The sequence below is a fragment of the Notolepis coatsorum genome (genome assembly GCF_963971535.1).
Source record: "Notolepis coatsorum genome assembly, chromosome: 1".
Classification (NCBI taxonomy): domain Eukaryota; kingdom Metazoa; phylum Chordata; class Actinopteri; order Aulopiformes; family Paralepididae; genus Notolepis; species Notolepis coatsorum.
Window position 1 is genome coordinate 24,925,911 of NC_140165.1, and position 14,245 is coordinate 24,940,155.

General features: G+C 40.4%; 1 protein-coding gene across 1 annotated transcript in view; it reads left to right on the forward strand.

Annotated features, from left to right (window-relative positions):
• The window catches only part of LOC311227253 (uncharacterized protein), a gene marked incomplete at its 5' end in the record, with an annotated part of 101,965 nt that overhangs the window by 29,953 nt on the left and 57,767 nt on the right, over positions 1-14,245 (forward strand). Inside the window, 8 exons of the mRNA XM_084312842.1 lie at positions 1,683-1,775; positions 5,847-5,924; positions 6,644-6,688; positions 8,044-8,097; positions 9,648-9,701; positions 11,610-11,663; positions 13,766-13,819; positions 14,143-14,196. Of these exons, the coding sequence (XP_084168968.1) occupies positions 1,683-1,775; positions 5,847-5,924; positions 6,644-6,688; positions 8,044-8,097; positions 9,648-9,701; positions 11,610-11,663; positions 13,766-13,819; positions 14,143-14,196 (486 nt within the window). The remainder of the gene's footprint in view (positions 1-1,682; positions 1,776-5,846; positions 5,925-6,643; positions 6,689-8,043; positions 8,098-9,647; positions 9,702-11,609; positions 11,664-13,765; positions 13,820-14,142; positions 14,197-14,245) is intronic.

The window sequence follows — 14,245 nt, forward strand, 5'->3', positions numbered from 1 at the left end:
ACATGAAGGGTGCCGTGACTGAAAAAAAAAAGTTGAGAAACGCTGGTATATGGTGTGGCTCTTTGTGGTACCACAGTAATTTTTGTGGCTCTTAGTCTCTGACTGGTTGGCCACCCCTGTCCTGTTTTATTCTAAGTGTCACAACCCTGCAATCCATGAACAGGTTAAAACCCTTTCACTACCACACTACCAAAAGGGTTAACCCTTTCATGGTGACAATACAGAAGGTTAACCCTTTCACTACCACACACACCGTATGTAGTGTGGTAGTGAAATGGTTAACCTTCTGTAGTGTGGTAGTGAAAGTGTTAACGGAAAATACATTGATATCAATTTGAACTCTTTCCTGTGTTCTTGAAAAGCCTGATTTCTTGAGATAACAGCTTTTTACCTGACCATGGTCATTTTATCTTGTTGCATTATGGTTAGTCTCACGTAGCCGTACCTCTCTCCACACTACGGTAGCACTGCGCCAGCACTGGAGAAAGGTCTGACTGAACCTATTATCATTCCGCTACAGGGGCAAAAAAACGCTCTGGCTTGTTTCTATTTCTTTAAACTAATCACAGTCATCCTGGGCGGCACTAAGCGACAGTGTCCTTGCAAAATAGTGTCACAGATAGCGGAATGGGAGGAGAATTCACACTGAAATATTCGGCCAATGGCGTGCTTATACCCACAGTCTCAATCCTGTGATCCAGGGGGTGTAATCAAGTTGTGTGTCGACAATACAGTGTAATAATGTGGAATAGCAACTGTCCTGACACTAAGAATTAGGAATAATAATAATAATAATAATAATAATAATAATAATAATAATAATAATAATAATAATAATAATAATAATAATAATAATAATAATAATAATAATAATAATAATAATAATAATAATAATAATAATAATAATAATAATAATAATAATAATAATAATAATAATAATAATAATAATAATAATAATAATAATAATAATAATAATAATAATAACTTTTATATAGCGCCTTTCATAAAACCCAAGGTCGCTTTACATAGGGGGAAAAACAACAATAACAAACATGGTGGACAGACACAACATTCAATGTAAGAAGTTAGGGGTCAAAGAAAGGCCATGTTGAAGAGGTGAGTTTTGAGGAGTTTTTTGAAGGAGTCCAGAGTTGGGGCGTTGCAAAGTTCTGCAGGGAGGGAGTTCCAGAGGGTGGGAGCTGCCATGCTGAAAGCTCTGTCCCCAAAGGTCCGGTCTAGTTTGGGGAATGGAGAGCTGACCAGTGTCCCCCGTGACTGTGGGGGTGGAGGAGGTCCAGTATACACATACTGGTTTTATAGGGACAATGCTAAAAACACAAGGTACAACTAAGTACAAGACATTAAGTTACTATTGTTAAACGATTATCACACAGCAATCTATTCATATGGACCTTACAAACAATTTGGCACCTTACCAATTTTTGTGGCACCAATATCTGGTGTTGCCCGTAAACTATTTCAGATGGGGGGGGGGGGGGGGGGGTATCTTCGATAGAAATGGCTATCGTATCAAAATATTATCTTCAAAGACAAACCTTTTCAAAGTACTTGACTAGAATTTGCCCCCTCGCGTGGTCATGATCACTCCCATGGTTCAGAGAGTACAGATTCTTCCCTCATCGATCAAGTCCCTGATTGCAATGTGTTTGCTCAACTTGCAGGGGGCGCATGGGCCACAGGGATTGGACGGGGAGCCAGGAGTCCCCGGGAACCCTGGAGTGTCAGGTCCTCCAGGTCAACCCACACACTCTGGGGTGAGTAAGCCTGTGCCTGTCCGACAGTAACATTATACTGTATATTAATATATACAAATATACATATAAAATAAAGTATATATATATATATATATATAAATATGCAGTATACTGAAAGATACTTCTTTCAGTGCATGTCCTCATCAGTGCAGTGGGATTGTATCACACAGGCATCAGGGTGTGTGTGTGTGTGTGTGTGTGTGTGTGTGTGTGTGTGTGTGTGTGTGTGTGTGTGTGTGTGTGTGTGTGTGTGTGTGTGTGTGTGTGTGTGTGTGTGTGTGTGTGTGTGTGTGTGTGTGTGTGTGTGTGTGTAATTGATGAGTCTACATGGTCCTCATTAAAGATGGTGGATATTTGAAATGAAGGCTGCATAGACTCAATTACTAAATTACATGTTTATATTACATAATGGTACATTGTACAAAGGACTCTGCACACTCTGTTAAAAGCTTTTTTAATTGATCTTAATTAATAACTACCTCCCCCTTCCAAGTGCCCGATGAAAACACTAATAGGATAAATCTCACCATATATTTGCTCAAATACTGAAAGTAGATTTTTTGCATAGGTACAATAGATCAGGGGTTCCCAAAGCTTTCAGGCCTCGACCCCCACTATAATAGGAGGTGGTATACATAAAAAAAATAAAAATAAAAAAGTATCTAACCCTAACTAACCTTACTGTCATGCACTTGTCCTAATATACTAACCTACACTTTAGCGCTCAACACTTTGAAGAACATTGTTACTCAGCTGATAGAGTTGTGCCCTTCCTGATGACTTGTCATACAGAACTTGTAAGTCGCTTTGGCAAAATGACTAAATGTAATGCACTAATAAGCATTGGAGGCTTTTAACCAGGGCCGGACTGGGGAAATCATTCAGGCCAGGAAATATAGTGCTTATTCGGATCCCCATTAGCCATTGCCACAGGCATAGGCTACTATTACTGGGGTCCACACAAATCAATCAGGCCAATCTTTAAGCGGGGGGTCCAGACAAGCTGGATGTAGCCAATTACTTAAACACTTTCTTCACAAACATAGCCACAACACTGGTAAACAAACTACCCTCCCACTCAGGGCAGTATGGGGTAGAACACATAGTAGCATACTACATGAACCTAGGCGTCCACAAAGACGACTTCAAACTGGAAATAGTAACTACAGATGAGGTACTCAAAAAACTGAGCGCCCTCCAACCAAACAAGGCCACTGGCCATGACAACATCCCCTCCAAATTCCTCAGAGACTCAGCAGCAGCCATCACCCCAGTCATCACACACATAATAAACCTCTCCATAAAACAGGGACACGTCCCCAAGGACTTCAAAATTGCGAGAGTAACACCCCTGCACAAAAAGGGCAGCAAATTAGACCCGGGTAACTACCGCCCTGTTTCTATCCTTACATCCATCTCGAAAGTCATGGAAAAAATAGTATACGAACAGATCGAAAAGTACCTCGCGGAAAAAAATCTAATCTACGAATTCCAATCTGGCTTCAGAACATCCCACTCCACTGACACATGCCTTCTCTACTTGAACGACCACATCAAACAAGAGGTGGACGCGGGCAAATACTGCGGCATGGTCATGCTGGACCTACAAAAGGCCTTCGACACTGTCAATCACACCATTCTGATTGACAAGCTAAAAGCAATTGGTTTTGATAGTTTATCAGTGAGCTGGATACAATCCTACCTGGAGGGGAGGGAACAGATGGTGGAAGTAAACGGTACCCTATCCCCCCCCCTCACAGTGAGCTGTGGTGTTCCACAAGGAAGCATACTAGGACCGCTACTATTCCTAATTTATGCAAATGACATGTCGTCAGCATGTGACTGCAACTTGTTCCTGTTTGCGGACGACTCAGCCCTGCTGGTCTCTGACAAGAACAAGTTACAGGTTGAAAAAGCCCTCAGCTCGGAACTAGGCAAAATCTGCATATGGCTCGCCGACAACAAACTATCATTACACATGGGCAAAACAGAGTCCATTCTCTTCGGCTCAAATAACAAACTCAGCAAGACCGACGGCTTCTCGGTTACAGTGGGTGACAATATTATCACAAGGAAAGATGAAATTACCTACCTGGGTTCCATCCTAGAGGCTAATCTTTCCTGTGACAAAATGGCATCCAATGTAATAAAAAAAGTCAACCAACGAACGCGATTCTTGTACCGGATCTCCTCTCTGGTAAACAAGAATACCCTGAAGACTCTAGCAGGAGCACTCATTCAAGGGTACTACGACTATGCTTGCACCTCATGGTACCAAAGCACCTCAAAGGCACTAAAAAACAAATTACAAACATCTCAAAACAAGCTAGTCAGACTACTACTTGACCTGACTCCTAGAACCCACCTCACCCCTGCCCACTTTGACAACCTAGGATGGCTTAGAGTAGACGACAGAGTACAGCAACTTGCAATGGGCCTGGTCTACAAGATACACTACGCGACCAAGGTACCCATGTACATGTCAAAATACTTCCCAAAGGTCAGTGAATACCACGATCACAACACCAGAGGGAGCTCCACAAATCATGTAAAACCCAGATTCGGCTCAAACAAGGGACTAAACACGTTTCGCAATTATGCCACATCAATGTGGAACGCCCTGCCTAAAGCTGTAAAGGAATGTGAATCACTACCCACCTTCAAAAACACTCTCAAAAAACACCTACGTGAGACTGCAATTCGAAACTGGCCCCTACAAATGTCCTAACCTAGTTGTACAGTAAATGACCAAGTAAGGCTTTGTCAATATTCCAATGTACAGTGTAAAATGTGTGTGTCCCCTACCCAACCCCCCCCCCCCCACCTCCAATGTACAGCCCTCACCCAACCCACCCAACCCCACCCCACCAACCTCCTCCAATGTACAGTTTCTACGCCAAATGTATATACACTCCTTTTCTGGACACTTTTGTATCACAAACAGTACTGTATTTGCAAATCTGATATGTCATAAATGTATAGATGTAGCAGGTACTGTCTATCTGTATGTCATGTATGTCATATATGTTATGATGAATTGAAAATGGGGGGACCCTGGTGGAAACAAGACGAAAGTCTTTCTCTCGGTCTGCATCCCCTTAACAATTGTATGTATTGAGATGTACTGTACTGTACCCATTCTGCAATCTGTTAATAAACTTTTCAATCAATCAATCAATCCCACCAGGACAATTTTTGTTACAAAGACTTAATTTCCTGCATTCTGGTGCCAGGAATTCTTGAATTTGTACCCTTTAAATGCTCAATGTTTGTGATGGCATCACAAATTATTGTTAAAAAAAACAGGCTAGCATATCTCAATGATTCGCAACAACACAGATTTTTATGGATTTTAAGTTTTTTGTAAGGGTCTCGCCTCCACAAATCACATGCTGCTCCCTTTGTGTGTGTGTGAGCGAGAGAGAGAAGAGAGAGAGAGAGAGAGAGAGAGAGAGAGAGAGAGAGAGAGAGAGAGAGAGAGAGAGAGAGAGAGAGAGAGAGAGAGAGAGCGAGCGAGAGAGAGAGAGAGAGAGAGAGAGAGAGTGAGAGAGAGAGAGAGAGAGAGAGAGAGAGAGAGATAGTTCTCCAACTTGTGTGAGTTTAGAGTGACTGTGTTACCATCTGTTGCAGTGATCTCCTGGTTGTTCCCCACCTAGGTTATCTAACTATCGCGCCGCTGCAACTAGAAACACTGGCCTGGCCTGCTTTTAAGTTCAGTGGCCTGACTGCATGAAAAATGATAATCTTTTTTCTTTTTTTTTAATCAATACATTATGGAAATCATCTCGTGACCCCCACATTGGGAACCACTGCGAATAGATAACATTCAGCCACTGGATGTCGCACTAGAGCACAGCAAGTCATTTATCCCATCAGGTGCATTCCACGTGGGGAAATGGGAAGTAGGGAGGGGATACATGCATGCAACATATAAACAACAACATTCATTTAACAACGCACCATTCTAATAGCTCTGTGGGTGTATTATTTGAAAAGAAAAATGATTAATAAAAATGATTTGCCTGAATTTCTCTTCTAATTATCCCATTTTGAAACCATGTCTTCCTGAAGGGCCAGCTGGTTTCACAGATGGGGTTAGGATTCAGTGAGAAGTCAGAACAACTGGCTGGGATGATGACTAGCTCTAGGGTAAGTGACAGAGGAAAGGAAATGACTAATCACAAAAAAAGAAGCTAATTACTAATCCCAATGCAATTCCTTTCAGATTATGGATTACTCGCTTAAAATTGCAATCTATAATATTGACCGGAACACTGATTATGTGAGTTTTAGACAACCTTACATTCCAAGAAGCTATAGAATGCGGAAATTGAAGGGAACAATTTCTTCCAATTTTCACAGTGCAGTATGAAGAGTGTTCATACTGCACTGTGAGCTTGTCTATGAACTGTATAACCTGTATAAACCGTGTATATGCTGTATATTCTGTATACACATATGTCTGAATATACCTGCATATACTATTTTTTACATACCTGTATACAATATCTATAATCTGTATATATCTTTTACCCACTCTTACTAGTTATACTGCTGGCCCAGTATGCCTTATTACTACCATAGTGTTGTTATACCTGTATCACTGTACATGATAATACTATAACACTGATTTATATATTTTATCATTGTATCACTTGTATATTGCTATTGCACTTTACTGTTACATTTGCACTCTATAGTTAGATGGCAACTTATTTTCGTTGTACTGTACTTGTGCTGTGCGATGACAATACATTTTAATCTAATCTAATCTACGATAGAAAAGAGAGAGTTTTCTCTAGTAATATATAACTCAGAATGTTGTTGAAAATCAGAATGCTTAACGCACAATTATGTCAATGTTTCAGGGAGAATCAGGACCACGAGGACCTTCAGGCCAGACAGGATCATCAGTAAGTCTTCTACAGTAATAATACCCTCAGCAACCTAGGTTTGTACATGACATGTACACAGGCTGTGTTAAATAAGCATGTCATTTAGTGGATGAGTCTACATGGTCCTCATTAAAGATGGTGGATATCTTAAATGAAGGCTGCATAGACTCAATAACTAAATTACATGTGTATATTACATAATGGTACATTGTACAAAATAAGGACTTTGCACAATCTGTTAAAAGCTCATTTAAGTTTCAAGTTCAAGTTTCAAGTTTCTTTATTAGTTGTCATGCAGAAATACAGAATACTTTTGTATGAAATGCTTCTTTCTGTTTTGCTCCTGAGAGTGTGCTAGATGAAATAGATAATTATAAAATAAAATAAAATAAGTATAATAAGTATAAAATAGAAAGTCAAATACGTAAACAAGTGTAAACAAAACAAATTTCAATATACATATGTACACTATACTATACACTATTACAATGCAGAGTAGAGTTACAATGCAATATAATGGGATGAGGTAGCTTGTGGTGCCACCTTGTGGCGATAAGGTGCAAGGCTTGGCTATGTGCAATGTGCAATGAGGTATGGGTAGTGCAATATTTTGCTAATAAATATAAAGTGTGTTAAAGTGTCTAAAGTGTGTAAAGTGGGCACTGTGCACTGTCTGTGGGTGCTACAGTGAGTTGTTTATTTAGAGTGAGTGTGTACGTGTGGATGTGTGTGCTGTGAGTGTGTTTGATGGTTTGTTACATAGTGTGATTGTCATTGTCATTGGGCATTGAGCATCCTGATGGCCTGGGGATAGAAGCTCCTTCTGAGTCTCTCTGTGCTTGCCATGAGACTCCGGTATCGCTTGCCTGGCTGACCATGGTCATTTTATCTTGTTGCATTATGGTTAGTCTCACGTAGCCGTACCTCTCTCCACACTACGGTAGCACTGCGCCAGCACTGGAGAAAGGTCTGACTGAACCTATTATCATTCCGCTACAGGGGCAAAAAAACGCTCTGGCTTGTTTCTATTTCTTTAAACTGGGTGGCTTTCATGTACTAATTCAAAGCACGTGTTTAGTGTGATAGTCATTAATATGCCATAAGTAATCTAAAATATTTACTCTTTTGGTGCAACTTAAGTGGTTTCAATGTAATACAACTTTAGTATACTTTCTGAATACATACAAATTATACTAAAGTACAAAGTAAGTATACTTTCAGAATATATACTTTATACTCTATATAAAATATACTCTCATGTTGGTGTGTTCCTTTAAGTATACTATACTTTTTTTTCTTTTCTTTTTTACTTTGGTGAACTGGTTCCAGAGACATTCAGGCCTTCATGTCCATTTCCTCTTTCCTTTGTTTAGGGTCCAAGTGGAGCTCAGGGAGTTCCTGGAGAGGCTGGAGAACCGGGACCTATGGTAGGAACCTCTCTTAAAGGATACAGCCAGTACACCTCCATTAATTTCTTATTAGCATAGCCTACGAAAAGACCAACCCCTACAATGCATTTCTTCTACTCTCCACTACTCTTAGGAGCTCTCAACCAGGAAGCCATGCATTCCCATTCTATGCTGAAATCATTATGTACAGCCCGCAAACACATATTTCCCAGTTTTAAATATCGTAATGTATTATCGTGGAAAACGGGGCATTGTAACTATTACAAAATGTACTTCAAACAGCAACAAGCTATCAATCTAGCAATGTACAGTAGTAAACAGAAAATGTTCCATTAGTCTACACTCTAGTCCAGTCTAAAGTACAATGTCCATGTTTACCGCAACAATGAATTATGTTGACCAGAGCAACAGTACGGCTTTGTGACTTATTTATAACAGATTTTGAACAACAATATGAGCTATAATCTGGCTACTTTAGATGGACTATCCTTTTAAGTCTGAGAAATGCATTGTACGTTTTGGTCTTTCTGTAGGCTACGGTAGGTCAACAATAGGGAATTTATTTTAATTACATTATACCCACGCCTGCCTATATCTTCAGGTTTCAAATAGTTGTGATATGAGTTTATCCCATCTATAATCTTCAGGTTTCTAATAGTGGGGATAGGAGTTTATCCCATCTATAATCTTCAGGTTTCTAATAGTGGGGATAGGAGTTTATCCCATCTATAATCTTCAAGTTTCTAATAGTGGGGATAGGAGCTTATCCCATCTATAATCTTCAGGTTTCTAACGTGACAATTAAAACTCTTGACTTGATAGTGGGGATAGGAGTTTATCCCATCTATAATCTTCAGGTTTCTAATAGTGGGGATAGGAGCTTATCCCATCTATAATCTTCAGGTTTCTAATAGTGGGGATAGGAGCTTATCCCATCTATAATCTTCAGGTTTCTAATAGTGGGGATAGGAGCTTATCCCATCTATAATCTTCAGGTTTCTAATAGTGGGGATAGGAGTTTATCCCATCTATAATCTTCAGGTTTCTAATAGTGGGGATAGGAGTTTATTCTGGCTATAATATTCAGGGTTTCTAATAGTGCGGATATGATCTTTTCTTGGCTATAATCTTCCGGTTTCTAATTGTGGAGATATGAGATTATCCTGGCTATAATATTCAGGTTTCTAATAGTGGGGATATGAGTTTATCCTCGCTATAATCTTCAAGTTTCTAATAGTTGTGATATGATCGTTTCTTGGCTATAATCTTCCCGTTTCTATGTGGAGATATGAGTTTATCCCGGCTATAATCTTCAGGTTTCTATGTGGAGATATGAGTTTATCCCGGCTATAATCTTCAGGTTTCTAATAGTTGTGATATGACCTTTTCTTGGCTATAATCTTCCGGTTTCTATGTGGAGATATGAGATTATCCTGGCTATAATCTTCAGGTTTCTAATAGTGGGGATAAGAGCTCATCTATTGTAAACTGTATATCTCGTGTACATTTGCCAGTTCATAGACACAATGCTCAACTACCCAGTGAAAGGTGCTTGTGTTTGTCTATAGGGCTCCCGTGGCCATAGAGGGCCTGATGGCCCATCGGGAAAACCAGGATCAGACGTAAGTCAATGTCATTTAAATCACATTCTATCATTTCACTTCTCAAGAGTTAAAGTCAAAGTTGATTTGTACACATTATGCACGTGCTGTACAATGACAGTGAATCGTCTCCTAGACTAAAAAGTAAAATGTATTAAAAGCCTCCTGTTCTTTGTTTTGCTCTATTCTATTCTACTCTACTCTGTTCTATTGTATTTTATTCTGTTTTGTTTTATTCTATTCTACTGTATTCAGTTCAGCCTTTTTTATGGTCAGCTTTGTTGAATCTCCCCTATTCTATTCTATTCAGGTTGGTTCTATTCTATTTTATTCAGTTCTGTTCTATTCTGTTCCTGCTGGACTACTGTAGGTCTATACATTATGGCTTAACCTGTGGTGACAACAACTGCTAATTCTGTTTAGCAAATACTGTCTTCATGAGTGTAATGTGAAAGGTATAAAAAGGTGTAACGTGGAGAACATGGGTGTGTTAAGTAACAGTGCTCTCTGTTCTATCTGAGCGCTGAGTAACTGCCCTCTAGCACAGGAAATGGCGATAAGAAAGGCGATAATTAGCCATTTTGTATATGTTTAGGTTGAGGAAGCAGCGATATATGCATTGTGTTGAAGATGTATGGTCAGTGTAGAGCATGATATGTTCAGTGTAGATCATATCACTAATATACATTGTGTTGAAGATGATATGTTAAGTGTAGATCATATCACTAATACCGTATACATTGTGTTGAAGATGATATGTTCAGTGTAGATCATATCACTAATATACATTGTGTTGTAGATGATATGTTCAGTGTAGATCATATCACTAATATACATTGTGTTGTAATGTAGATGATATGTTCAGTGTAGATCATATCACCAATATACATTGTGTTGTAGATGATATGTTCAGTGTAGATCATATCACTAATATACATTGTGTTGTAATGTAGATGATATGTTCAGTGTAGATCATATCACTAATATACATTGTGTTGAAGATGATATGTTCAGTGTAGATCATATCACTAATATACATTGTGTTGAAGATGATATGTTCAGTGTAGATCATATCACTAATATACATTGTGTTGTAATGTAGATGATATGTTCAGTGTAGAGCATGATATGGTCAGTGTAGAGATCATATCACTAATATACATTGTGTTGAAGATGAGGATGATGTGATGCTGCTCTCTGCTGTTCTTGGTGAAAATAGCACCGCAGTGCATGTGATGTAATGACCCATCCGCATTTGACAGATGTAAGAGAGTGTCCGTGTAGGATCAATTTCTTCTGTATACTGAGCCGAGTCAGAAAGTGCTCAGCAACGCTCTGAGTGGCTCAGAGTGAGCAGAACTGAACAATCCATTAAGTGTGTCTTTCACTCTGAGCGAAGCTGAGCCACTCAGTTACTTACCGCACCCAATAATGGATGTCTTTTATTAATAATAATAACTTTATTTGTATAGCACCTGTCATACAGGGGATTGAAGTTCAAAGTGCTTTACATCAGTACGAAATAAGACATAAGATCAGTGTAAAACAAGCAGCAAGAGCAAAGCATAAAGTGGGATAAAATAATGCAGATATATTAATCAAATCATATCAGAACCTCACGTTCCAATAGGCTTCTGTAGTCTGTTACAAAACATGATCAAGGTCAGAGTATGCACCCAGCGGATAGTGGGGCGTAGAGATAAAAGTAAAAATAAGTAAAATAATAGCAATGGTAAAATGAGCAGACATATAAAATCACAGTTTTTCATATTAGGATCTAACATCCCAACAGGCCACCTTGTTTATGGTTATTATTTTTTTTGTAAATTATTTTTATTATCTTATCATTGTTATTTTCTGATAATTGTATATTGTTCAAAATAAACCATTTGTTCATTCATTGATTGATGTGATGTGTTCTGTAACCAGGGAGACGCTGGCCCAGCAGGCGCCGGAGGAGAACCAGGGTTCGTGGGGTCAGCGGTAAGCATTGATTGATTGATTGAAAACTTTATTAACTCATTCAGCGCCGGAGCTTAATCCGCGAGATGGCGCTAGTATGCCACCGCTGTAAGTCAATGGGGGGACTGCGAGATTTGCGAGTCCTTAAAATATATCTTAAATTATAGCTATGGGTCTAATACACCCGTTGATTATCAGTGAGTTGCTTCCAGTCAACATATACAAAACGGATTGTTTTTTCATCGAAATAAATATCAGATCAATGATCAAATGTATATACAGTATAGTGTTCTTACCTTGTATCTGATGTAATGCAAAAGAAATAATCCAATGATCTGATCGCCATTTGAAGTACTGGGCGTGGAGGTCCGTGCCACGTTCAACAGCATTGCATATTGAGGGGGGTGGGGGGCAGCCTCGCAGATGTATAGTTGAAACAGGTTACCTCGCCTGAGTATTTAAACCACGCCCGTGTGGCTTGGATCGTCCCAGAAAAGAAACTAGACCATTCCCAGTGGAGTGCAATACCAGCTGGAAGGTGTAGGCGGCGGTATTTGCCCTTTTGCGAGCTCAGACCCATTCCCAACGATAACATCAGGCTGGATGGATGAAAATAAATGGATATCGCTAATAAAAGAAATAACTATTAAAACCCGACTATACTCGTGATTGGCGCTCAAGCGATGGCGAGTTAACCCGACTATACTCGTGATTGGCGCTGAATGAGTTAACAGATTGCAGAATGGGTACAATACAGTACGGCTCAATACAAACAATTGTTAAGGGGATGCAGACCAGAGAAAGACTTTCGTCTTGTTTACATCAGGGTCCCCCATTTTCAATCATCATGACATTTATGACATACATGACATACAGTACTGTTTCATCCAGACATTTATGACATACAAGATATACAAATATACAGTACTGTTTAAGAGAAAGAGATCATGGTGTCGAGCCCAGCTCTCTGCGTTGCTTCCGGCTTGGCCGGCCGTCGTGCTAGCACAATTGGCAGTGTTAGCGGGTGGGAAAGCCGGTGGGTGGGTCCTGGTCGTTGTAAACAGCGACTCCTACAGTTCGGTCGGGGCGCCTGCTCAGCGAGGAAAGGATCTAAGGGGGGTTGTGTGATCCTTCCACAGGTTACACCCTCTCAGTGAGAGTCCGCGCTGCCAGGTGAAAAGACGCGGTTGATTGGCTACACATGTGTCGGAGGAAGCATGTGATAGCCTCCACTCTCCCAGCCCGACTGTGGGGGGTAGGTGCGCAGCGACCAGGAAGAGGATTGGGAATTGGCATAACGACTAACATTGGGATGGGAGAAAAACGGAGGAAAAGGGAGGGGGAAAAAGATTTAAAAAAAAAGAGAGAAAGAGATCATAAAAAAATATATATACATTCGACGGGGAAGAAACTGTACATTGGAGGGGTTGAGTGGGTGGGAAGGGGTGTTAGGACATTTACCGGGGCCAGTTTCGAATTGCAGCTCCTCTCACAGGCTGTAAGATAAGAACTTCATTATCCCAGAGGGGAACCTGTCATTGACAGTGAACAGGACAGCAATATAGAAAAAGTAAATAACACTACACAGACTATATGTATCTTGGCTTTGCTAACTACAGTCTACTGTACTACTACTATTTCACTAGCAGGCTAGTGGCTAGCTCTAGTAACGTTATAATCACAAAGACTGTGGCTAGGTCTTTGTTGGACCACAACGCATTCTGTTCACCACATTAGGGCTATCTAGGTAGGAAAGTGCCCCCCCCCCCCCCCCCCCCCCCCCCTGAAGGAAATCTATCAAAAAACAGGTGTGGAATAACTCATTTCTAGGGCCATTTGATCAGTGTTGGGGACTAGTTTAAAACTGTAGTAGTACTAGCTACTTCACAAAGAAAAGTGGTTAAACTCTCTCTCCCCCACTTATCTCTTTCCATATCCCTCTCCATCTCTTGCTCTCACTCCATATCCCTCTCTCCCTCTCTCCATCTCTCTCTCTCTCTCTCTCTCTCTCTCTCTCTCTCTCTCTCTCTCTCTCTCTCTCTCTCTCTCTCTCTCTCTCTCTCTCTCTCTCTCTCTCTCTCTCTCTCTCTCTCTCTCTCTCTCTCTCTCTCTCTCTCTCTCAGGGTTCCAGAGGTTTTCCTGGACTTCCTGGTCATCCAGGAATGAAAGGTCTCAAGGTAAATTATAGCTAGTGGTGTTAGTGAAATGCAGGGATTTAGATGCAGGGATTTAAATGCAGGGATTTGCGTTATCATTGACCATGCTCCACAGAGGCCATTTTGCTCTTCATGGCATGCTCAGTGTTGGATTCCTTTCCACCCTGTTCCCACCCTGAGCGTTACGTAAGAGCAACATGGCCGCCTTGTGAATATGGCCAATAGCATCAGCCTTCTCAGTGCCTGTTACATCATTTGTCTCTATTGAAAGATCTCATAGACCTGGTTCGGGATGTTTTGTAATTCACAATATGAGGATGTGCCCTAATGCATCTTCCCAACAGGGCATCGGAGGTCTGCTTGGCGCGAGGGGAGAGTCTGGAGCAGTTGGATCAAAGGTAGGAACGTGACACATTTTTTTTCTCTATCACCTTTTTAACATTTAAC